Here is an 11,460-nt window from a genome sequence, read left to right as displayed (position 1 = left end):
TTTGGCTGGATTATTCGTAACTGCATATTTACAATATAGGCGTGGTGATTAGTTGGACCTTTGATTAATTAACATCTCTTTTTAATTGACCTCCTTATTTCTTTAATTCACAAGCACAGGAGGTCAAATTCCGATTGTTGTGAAAGTTACTGAATGAATCTATTTTTTTCTAATTCGATCTAAGAAGAAAAAAATTACGCTATATAGGATTTGAACCTACGACATTGGATACATTATACCCTACTTAAATCCTACTTATAGAAATTCACTAGGTAGGTTGTTGTTGAATTATAAATCTCATTTTATAAATGCTATTATAAATCGAACTTGGTGAAACGGGCTTACATTTATAAATTGCATTTTGTAATTGCGACTTATAAATTGCATATTTTAATTGCGATTTATAAAAGAGCATGTGTAATTGCGAATTATAAATCGCATCCTCCAATAGCGAATTATAAATCGGTTCTCCAATTGCAACGTATAATAATAAATCGCATTACTGATTGCGACTTATTATCGCTGAGACAATTGCGACATATACTTTTCTCAATTTCCGCTGTTAAAAAGTCTAAATCACAACAGTTTTTGTCTTTATACCTTTCTCTTATACCCTCGAAAGGATAGAAGAGACGAATCGAAGAAGAGAGCAAAATGAGCGGAGCTCAAGCAATGAAGAGAATCCCACGCATCAAATTTCCACAGAGGCACTCTAAGCCTTCTGGTATTTCATCATCCTTATATCTTCTATTTCTACTCGTTCGCCCGTGTAATTTTTCTCTGTATTTATGAATATTTTGATGGATTCTTCACTTGTTTGAGCCTTTTTTTTTTCGGCTTACGTTTTAGAGCGGTATAGTATAGATTTTTCGTATCCGATCTCAATTAGTTTGGGATTGAAGCAAAGTTGATTGATTTATTTTGTTTACCTTATAGTTGTGTTTTGTTTCAATTAATGATATAACTGTGAAAGAAGTTGTTGGCGAGGAAGGAGGGGGGGGGGGGGGGGGATGGTGGTTTAGGATACCTAATTTTGCTTGCAGTGATGAGTATTTGGTTATCAGATTTGGTCGAAATTAGAAATTGTCTATGATTCTAGAAAAATACTAAAATTTGTATCTTTGTTATTCAAAAACTAGAACCTTGAGGTCTCTGGTTGAAACAGGAGGTATCACGTTATTTTTTCCCCTCTGCCTAAGTCTTGGTGGTCAGAGTTACCCGATAACTGTGCTGGTGAGAGGTAGCAGATACCCGGTAGAATAGTCGAGGTGTGTGCAAGCTGGCCCAAATACCATCGCCATCCAAAGAAAAACTGCAAATTAAGATCAATAGCGAGTAGTTTAACAAATAAGAAGCATCTTTCTTTCTCTTCCATTCACTTTTTTATGAGCATATGTGGAAGAAGATGAATTCTTTGCTCAAGTTCGAAATTTCTATTATTGGGGTGAGCTTGCTAAACAACTAGGACATTATTGCCTAGAAATTATGTGAGTATTTTACAAAAACCTGGACATAAACTCTAATTTCTCTGCTGTTAGAGGAAGAAGAATTGACTACTTTACCCAAGCCATCAATAATCTATGCCATCTCCCACAACCAGCAGATGATAGCCAAACTTTGGCTCTCATTAACAAATCTGACGTGGATGAAATAGACCATAGGCTATGCTCATTTGGAGCAAATTGGGGTTACAAGACATCTGGAGACAAGGTATGCCTAAAAGGAAAGAATTTATGTACATGGCAAGACCTTTCTTCAGTTTAATAAGTAGCACGCTGATTCCGAATACTAAGATCTTAGCGGTATACTTGAACAGAGTGGCTCTGTTATATGTCATCTGATCAAGGATGCCTCTAGATGTTGGTAACATTATCAATGCTAATATCAGGATGTGTAGGTTTGACCCTACTGTGGGGAGTTTGTGGTTTCCATCAACCATAACTTGGTTGGCCAGGGAAGTTGGGTAAATCCAAATCTGAAATCTATGACCCGTTATAGCAAGATGATTAACAAACATTTCTGGTCAAAAATTGCAAAACCTCATGGCCCAAAAATAAGAGAGGAGGAACTACTTTTGAGAAACAGGAGACAACAACCACCTGCTTATTTCGGCGGAATGAGACAAATTATGGAACTTTTGGCAGGAAAGTTTGATGCCACTGAAACAAATTTTGAAAACTGAAGGAAGATGTGTTTGCCAAAATTGAGGGACTACTGGACTAGAGGACAGGTTGATGAAGAGCTAGATAGAATTGAAAATATTCAAATGCAAGAAATGATCTATAACACCACTTTGGTTTGGGGCCACATAAACTTCACGCAAATAATGGCTTAACAATGGAATTACACTGAGCCATCAGAAACACCTAAATAATGTTTTCTTGAACTTAATAAAAAACTATTTTCTCGAAAACTGCGCAAAGGTATACTTTTTAGTGCTATGTTGTCGAGTACAAAGGCTGCCATATTGGAAACAATTAATAAGATTCATTATACTGATGCTTTTATTATGGAAAGTCTGATTGATCTACTCCTTGCTCATTAGTGTTCTGTATCACTTAGTTCTTTTGACTTCGTATTCATAGTTTCGTCTTAGCTGTAGCTAGAATATGGCCCTTGAATGCTGATGGAGATTAATGGCTGTTAGTAAGTTGGGTGAAACTTGTAGGGTTACTAACTTAAGCTGGCCCTTAACTCTCAGCATATCCTCCTACAAACCTGCCCTGTTGTGCTATATCTAGCAGTGCCTTGGAGGCTCTTAATCAACTGCAGCTCCGGTGGTGCTTTACTTGCCACACCTTAGATAACATCATTCACCAATTTAGGCAGGATTGTCAAAATTCACCAATTTGCGTGTAGTCCAAGGAGTTGTAGTGAACAGTTTCACGTCCTACTGTGATTTCACAGGTTGCTGGTAGTTTTAGTTTGTGCACTTGCACCCCAAATAATCACCATTGTTTCTTGTGCCAAAATGCTGATCATTGGTCTCAGTCTAATAGCCTCCTTTGCACATTGAGGACTTCTCCTAATAAAACGAGCAGAAGATCAAGTTTGCTCTTTGCTCTCACCAAACTTTTACATGTATTATGTAATGGTATGTGTGGCTGAAGCTCAATATCTTCCTTTGGACATTGAGGCTTCTCCTCACGCACTAAACAGAAGATCAAGGTTGTATTTTGCCTCATCAAATATGCATTTGTGCTACGATCTGAAGATACAACTCCTAATATGTACTAAAAAATGCTAGTTGATTTCTTCCCATTTGTCTAAGCTTTAGCTCATAGAGTTACCTAGTATCTGTGCTGGTTGAAAGTAACAGCTACCTTGTGAATTACTTGAGGTGCGCGCAAGATGTCTCGGATCAACATTACCCCCAAAAAATAGTTCTGATATGTATTAGTTTTTTTTTAATAACCAAAAAAATCTAGGAGTGGTGCACGGTTCGAAACTTGGTGGATGATGGGTCCTCCCCTCTACCCTTCTCCACTTAAAATTGGTAGTATTTACCTAACCCTCCAGCATCTCATGAATATGTAGCCTGAAAGGTAGGTTGGTTATGTTCTAACTTCTAAGAGTTCTGATCAATCCTTGAATGTTTCTATTATTTCCTAAAGCAAATTAAATTGTTAGTCCAAGGCAGGAAATTGATTATCGTATAGGCTTGCAAGTCCAGAGAATTATTACCTTTTGTTTCTTCTGAAACAACAACTGAAGCTTATTAAAATTTATTTGATCCAAGAACATACTCCAGTCTGTTCACTACAAATCAGACTCTGGTTTATCCTGTTGTAGCAAAATTCCAAATGCACCACTGCTAGCTGCCTGTCTAGAAGTCTTGTGGTGTAACTGACCACAACCCATTGTGGCAGTGTTTAATAATATACCATTGTTCCTATTTCTGTTTGATCGTTTTAATCCTGGAGTAGGAACTGTTTTTATTCTTCTTCTTGCTGCCTAAGTCTTTTGCTCTTCATTGCTCATGCTTGCTTGTAACTAATATCTTAGTTTAGTTTTTTCAATTAAATGATGCATAACGGACCTGTTTTTTTCCCTCTTGGAATTATTTTCTGTCATCACAGAACTGGGTAAAGTAGTGCGACTTGTGGATATTGTTTGTTTAAGATGGACAATGGGTTATATTGATTACTAATGCGTTTAGCTTTTAGCTTGATATGATAGGTTATATTGATTACTAATGCGTTTAGATTTTAGCTGGATATAATAGGTTATATTGATTACTACTGCGTTTAGCTTTTAGCTGGGTATCTGGTTGCTTGCTTGTACTCTTTATATTTTCTTTTTCTAAACGAGAGGTTCGTTTGTTCTGCAGGTTCCACATCCCAGAATTCCCAACATCAGAAAACTTCAGCAGCTGAAGAAGCTCCTCGAACGTTTTTCTCAAGGTCCCCAACTAGCATGTCTGTTGCAGGGAAGGCTTCTGACCAACCCAAAAGAACACCAGTGTCTCAGGAGGAAATTGATTCCATTTTGGTAAAATATCAACTCTTAATAAATAGTTTTGAATTGACATTTTCATATGTTATTTGCCTCTCCTTGTGCGTTTCAATTCAGTAAGTTCAACTGTCTAATTATTTTACTCTTTGGCAGTTGGGTGGCTGCAACTGACTTCAGGCAAATTACCTTCAATGAGACGACACAGTTCACGACTTCTGGCTTATGTTCAGAGATTTGGGGATACCTTTTCGCGTTTATGTTTTAACTGTTGTACTTCTTGGAACCAGTGACCCTTTTCAGCAACAAATGACTTTGATTAATGATTGTTAATAATTTGTTATGAATGGAATGGTAAAACTTGGCTTGCTCAACTACCTTGTTGCATTGATAGGCTTTTATTTTTTGGTATATGTTTACCCTAAAAAACGAATAACAATTAAATTTGTATGTTGTTTCAAGGATACGTGGATCAATTCAATACAAACGATAAATTGCGTTAGAATAAACAGATAAAGGACGTAATAGATTGTCAAACCGCTTAAGGAGGGTGATTCTGGATTCAATGACAGCCTTAATGAAATGTTTGCCCTCGATCCCGGACTCACAATAACGAAACACTGATGAACAAGAATAAGAACTTTGAATAACAAAGAAAATTAGAGTATATTGCCTTGATATGTGTGTTATAGTGTGTTTGATGAATAATCAGCCCCCCTTTATATCGTATGAGAGTTTTACCCTAAGTACAATTCTATAAAAGGTAAAAAATCTTTTGTTTAACTAATCACCGGTTCTCTGTCGATACGTGTCGAGATCCACGCCGTTATATATGGCTGGTCACGGACATCACGACCTTTTGTTGGTCGTGCTCGGTTACCTGGTAGTGCTCTCCGAGGCCTTTGGGATTCGAACTGAACTCGGGGCCATGGCCCCGATACTCCCGAGGCGGGGCGTTTTGCCCGGACCTCGACTCGAGGGGCTCCTTGTCTTGATTCCGGTTCTTTGTCGTTACGCCTCTTACTCTGTTTGCTCCATCGGAAGCCGAGACGTCTCATGGGCTTGGTTTCACCCGTATACATATAGTCCTCTCGTTTCTCGGAGAGTAAGTTTACGGAAACGACGAGAAACGACATGAACACCTCGATTCCTTCTCCAACACGCCGTAACAGAAACGACAAAAGATTCGAAACGTCCCGTCAATCGTGTCATAATGACTTCAAACGCGTGTCAGCCGTCGGCAGGCTGTCCCTGGACACGAAACGACGCGAAGCCTCTATAAATACTCCCCTCCTTCGTTCATTTTTTACTTTTTGACCAAGCTTCTACCCTCGTACCTTCAGGATATCAGTGCCTCTCTTCATACCCTAAGATTTTTACCTTTGTTCCTCAAGAGTTTTCAGCAAATTGCAAGTTTTCGTTTATCTTTTACCCAAACCAGCACGTTTGATTTTCTCAGCAAGCTTTTACCCTTCATCTCCCAATCTTCCTCCTCTCTTATTCTAACTTTTTTCTAGATAACAATGGCGAAGACTTCTAAGACTGTTTCCCAAAAAGTTGCTACTTCTTCTTCACAGCCGACTGGCGAAGTCGAGGAGACCGCTCCCGATGTGGTTGACCTCGAAAGGTCCGCTCCAGGCGCGGCTACCGATGAATCGGAAGCCGAGCCTCCCTTGAAAATGTTCGTCCCCGGGGGGTGTTCGGTCGCGGACGACTTTAAGGTCGAAAAACCCTCATCGGTGCACGGCCGATGCGAGGCGATATCTAGGTACATTTGCCCCATTACCAAGGCCCTCCTTCCCGTGGTTCGTAAGGACTGCGGCTGGGTGGATAAGGACATAGTAATCCCTGGGCCTGATGACGATATTACTACCCATGTGGATGGGTATCTAAGTGTTTACACTTACCCCTTCACATTGGGCCCGGTAGACCCGGTTATTCTGGACTTCTGTAGGAGGTATGAAGTGTGCCTCAGTCAGATCTACCCATCGTTGTGGAGGATCGTAATCCTCCTTCGATTCTTTGTGAACAAAATCGACTCCTTCTTGTTCACCATCGATCATCTACTCTGCATGTACAGTCCCCGAATCTTCCGAGGGGGACTGACAAAGCTCGTATGACGGGCCAGCAACGCCCCATTGTCAAGCATCGATGAGAACCGTGATCGGGGCTGGCAGGGACGTTTTGTCCGGGTGAGGACTGCAGACTTGATCCCTGCCGAGTTCAGGCCATTCCCCGAGAAGCGGAATGTATCACATAAGCATAACTTTCTTTTAAATATCGATTTTATATTTTATCTCCCTTTTTCTCATCGGTATTTGTTGTGGTGCAACCCTTGCTCGAGTCCCAAACGCCATTACTTGGCTCAAGGAGTGGATCGAGGGCATTTGCTCGCAGATGCCTTATTCTGAGCGCTCATGGCGCGAGCTCTCGAAGGGTCGTTGGGAGGCTCGTTCTCACGGTAAGATTTCTTTCCCGGATAAGTAACATTAGGCTCCCCTTTTAGCATCACATTCTCATTTCCTTTTTGTTCTTTTCGCAAGCTTGCCTAAGACCATTGAGCTTAGGCCTTCAATGGGGGACGAGGACTTGTCCGTTGATCCCTCCGCTTCGGGACAGCCCGGGACTGCTGCAGGAGAGAAGAAGAAAAGAAAGGCTCCGAGTTCCCCGAGCTCGGAGAATAAGAAACCAAGGAGAAGATTGGCCCGCAAGCCAAAGGAGAGTTCCGGCTCTCGAGTACCCGACTCAGGCTTGCTTTATCGGCTCAGGGATGAGTCCGAGGAGGATGATATTATCGTGGCCCGCAGACCGATCTCCCCCTAAGAGCGGGTGGTTGTTGAACCGGAGACTCATGAGGCCGACCTCCCTCAGATTAGGGAAGTCGATGAGGAGACCGGAGCCGAGCCTTCCCGGTATGCTGGTCATGCCCCGAAGGAGACACCCGGTGTAATAGACATTTCAGAGTCGCCTTCTTATACCGATTCTATGCTCGAAGAGGCTCGAACGACAAAGGAGCGGTCCAACGAAGGGGCTCATGGTGTGGACGATCCCCTCCGTTCCTTTTTTGAAGTTATGGACTCAGCTGTCCTGGAAGACTTCTCCGGGTTGGGTGATTTGGAGGTGCCGAGGAAAGACCCATCTTCAGAGGTTGGCGGGCTGAACTTGAGCCCAAAATTAATCAACCGGCTCCCTGCCCCGAGCATGGATCCCGACCGAAAGCGGTCAATAATCATCACCGTCCCGTAGGATGCCCGGGTTCTTTCCACCCCCAATAGAGTAGCTAACTACCTCCGGTTCCTAGTAACCGAAAAAGACCAGACAAAAATGAACGAGGTGGATACGACGTGCTTGTTTAACGAAGCACAGCAAGCGCTGAACCGGGTAAGGCGTCGTTACACTCTTTCGTCTTTGGATTTAGTTTTTGACATCTCTCATGCCTTTTTTTTCCTTTATATTTCTGCAGGCCTCGGTACTTCATCATGAAAGTTTCCTCTGGTACCGGGATGAGGTCAACCACCTCGAGGTTGATGTCAAGGAGCTTTCTAAGAAGAGGGACATGTATAATCTTCTCAGTGAGCAACGTGAAGAAGAAGCCAAGGGTCTCCGAGCTGAGTTGGATGCGGCTCAGAATGAGCATGCCGACCTGGTGGAACGGGTAAAGATTTTTGAAGTTAGAAGTTAGTGATGATGAGTTAGACATGGCGACTAACGGCCAAACCTCATAGGTCCAACAGAAAGTTGACAGGATCGACCAACTTCGGGCCGAGATGGATAAGGTCAAGGCCATGGCCAAAGGGTGGAAAAGGAAAATGGACCGATTGGCTTCGGAGAAAGAGACTGTCCAGGAGCAGCTGGCATCGGTGGAGATCTAACTCTGAGTGGCGAGAGAAAAGGAAGAAGTACGAGCTCAACGAATCGAATACCTCCGATCTTAACTGGGCTCGGCCATTGTTGAATGGGATGCCCTTGGCAAAGAGCTTGAAACAACGAAGTCTGCATCGGAAATAACCAGAGCTGACACTGCAGATATGGTGGCCCAGTACAGGGCTGATGCTGAGGCTGCCCAGGACCGCCTGAAAGTTACTGTCGAGTACGTGAAGTGGATGTCCTAAATGGAGGCTCTCGAGGAGGTCCATGCCGGGGGTTTCGACTTGTCGGCCGAGATCAAAAATGCGAATAGGCTCGAGGTCGAGGCCAAAAAACTGGCTGACCCCGAATGTGAGGAAGGCTCTGAGGGCTCTGACGAACTCGAGGATGGAGAAGGCCCCGACGGCTCCGGTGACGAGGCGGGTTCTGGTGAAGATCAGGCTTAGGTGCCTTAGGGATTTTTCTTTGTTTTTGTATTTTGTTCATTTGTTGAGGCCATTATCGTTGTCCTTTGTAAAAGACTTTTATTGCAATGTATATAAGGCTTTTTTCCCTTTGGTAATTTTTGAGTTTGTTTCTTTTGCCATCCCCTTTATGATTTGCAAAGATTCCAAATGCCTTAGCACAAAATAAAACATAAAAATAAGGTCTTGTTCGGAGGTTCGAACAAGACTCGTTCTCGATGTAAATTTTGTTTGAAATTTGTTAGGGGCCCGGTATGACCGGAAGCTTTTCCTGAAGTGCTTGTTTAGATGTTTTTAGATTATAGTTTTGTCGAGGGTAGCCTTTGAACCAGTTTGGAATTTTTGAAGGCTTTTATGTTTTGATTACGGTCTTCGGACGTCTCTGAGCCGTTTCTAGGATGGCCGTAGCCTTTTAAGTACGGGTACTGCCTAATAGGCTTTGTACCTCTGGGTTTCGATACCCGAGCCATCAGAACCTGCCTTGGACGACAGTCCCCGAGCGGGAGTGGCCGTAGCCTTTTAAGTTTAGGCATTACCTAATAGGCTTTTGTGCCTCCGGACGTCGGTAGCCCGAGGCATCCGAGTTTGCCTTGGACAACAGTCCCCGAGTGGGGGTGATCTCTTGGATCTGGATAGAGGCAACCCTTGGGCTCGATATCCTTAAGAAACAAAATGTAATAGTCTTAAGGGGCAAAATATGTATCTGCAAGGTAGAAACTTTCTTTCATTTTTGTGTGCAATATAGAAGATTGTAAGTATGTACAAGCTTCGTGTTATGGCTTAGGTGGTCTACGCAGGTACGATTCACTTGACCGTTTGGCCCTTACAATAAATCCTATCCACTGATCCCAGACTGTTCAAGCACAAAGTTTTCTTCCTTGCTAAAATCATAACCCGAAGGTAATGGCCCCCAGTATTCGAGGCCGGTCGTCGAGAGGGCTCGGATACTATTGATGCGACCATCGATTCTAGTTCATAACCAGTCTTTGATTCTAAGTTAGCACGATCCATTGTTGCCTCGTTAAAAACCTTGCCGGAAAACCCATTTGGGACAAAACCGGTTCAAGGGAAAAAGAGTGCAACGCGTGCTTTTAGGCCTAACAACTGAACCATTCTTTGGTTGTTGCCTGCAAGTGTTAGTCCAACTCGCAATGTATGTAAGAAAAAGAAAGAATGGTGTCATACCTTAGCAGTAGTATCGTTTTAAGTGGGTCACATTCCAGTTGTTTGGAAGTTGCTCGTCGTTCCCTGCTTCTTTTTTGTATGAACCTTTACCGGTAATCTTGATAATTCGATATGGATCTTCCCAGTTTGGTCCCAGCTTCCCTTCATTCATGTTCCGGGTATTCAGTGTCACCTTTCTTAACACCAAGTCCCTGATATTGAAGTGTCGTAGGTTGGCTCTCCGGTTATAATACCTTTCGATCCGTTGTTTTTGGGCGGCCAACCGGACAAGGGCGGCCTCGCGCCTCTCGTCCAATAGTTCCAGACTCGTGCTCATGGTCTCACCATTTGACTCTTCAGTCGCATATTGGAACCTGAAACTTGGTTCTCCTACCTCGACCGGTATTAGCGCTTCAGCACCGTAGACCAACGCGAATGGGGTGGCCCCGGTACTATATTTTGAGGTCGTACAGTATGCCTACAAGACTTCAGGAAAAATTTCCTTCCATTTTCCTTTGGCGTCGGTCAGTATCTTCTTAAGGTTTTGGAGTATGGTATTGTTTATAGACTCTGCCTGTCCATTCCCACTAGGGTGGTAGGGTGTTGATAGGTTCCTCTTGATCTTATGGTCCCCGAAAAATTTGCTCACCTTACTGTCGATGAACTGCTACCCGTTGTCACATACGATCTTGGCTGGCATTCCAAACTGATATATTATGTGGTCCCAAATAAAATCAATAACTTCTTTCTCCCTGACTTTCTCAAATGCATGAGCTTCAACCCATTTGGAAAAATAGTCAGTCTTAAATAATATAAATTGAGCCTTACCGGGTGCCCATGGCAGGGGACCGACGATATCCATCCCCCATTTCATGAATGGCCAAGGTGACAAGACTTAATACAGCAGCTCCCCAAGCTGGTAGATCATCGGCGCGTGCCTCTGACAGCCGTCGCATCTCCGTACAAACTCCTTTGCATCTTTCTCCATATTAATCCACTAATAGTCGGCTCTGATTATTTTATGAACAAACGATTCGGCCCATGAGTGGCTTCCGCAGGTGCCTTCGTGAACTTCCCTCAAAACGTATCCGGTGTCTCTCGGCCCCAGACATATGGCGAGTGGGCCATCGAATGTTCTTCTGAATAGGGTGTTGTCTTCAGACATGCTGAACCTGGCCACCTTCGTACGCAGAGCTCTTGATTCTTTAGGATCCGAAGGTAGCTTCCTGGTCTTCAGGTAATATATATACTTGTTTCTCCAGTCCTAGGTTAAGCTTACAGAGTTTATCTCACCATGGCCTTCTTCCACTACCGATTTCATGAGTTGTACGATCGCTCTCGAGTTGAACTCATCATTATCAACGGACGACCTCAAGTTAGCTAGAGCATCGACTTCGTTGTTTTGATCCCGAGGTACGTGCTGCAGTGTCCACTCCTTGATTCGATATAGCGTTACCTATAGTTTATCCAAGTATCTCTGCATTCGTTCCTCTTTCACTTCAAACATCCCGTT

General features: G+C 43.1%; 1 protein-coding gene across 1 annotated transcript; it reads left to right on the top strand.

The window, feature by feature from the left end:
* The first annotated feature begins 437 nt into the window (after nt 1–437).
* On the top strand, nt 438–4,826 carry LOC104111099 (uncharacterized). The gene is made up of 3 exons (XM_009620705.2): nt 438–724; nt 4,331–4,491; nt 4,609–4,826. The coding sequence occupies exons 1-3, from the start codon at nt 655–657 to the stop codon at nt 4,624–4,626; spliced, it is 249 nt and encodes an 82-aa protein (XP_009619000.1). The 5' UTR covers nt 438–654; the 3' UTR covers nt 4,627–4,826.
* The last annotated feature ends 6,634 nt before the right edge of the window (nt 4,827–11,460 follow it).

Source organism: Nicotiana tomentosiformis, chromosome 12, assembly GCF_000390325.3.
Source record: "Nicotiana tomentosiformis chromosome 12, ASM39032v3, whole genome shotgun sequence".
NCBI classification, from domain to species: Eukaryota; Viridiplantae; Streptophyta; class Magnoliopsida; order Solanales; family Solanaceae; genus Nicotiana; species Nicotiana tomentosiformis.
This window is presented reverse-complemented; position numbering and strand designations above follow the sequence as displayed.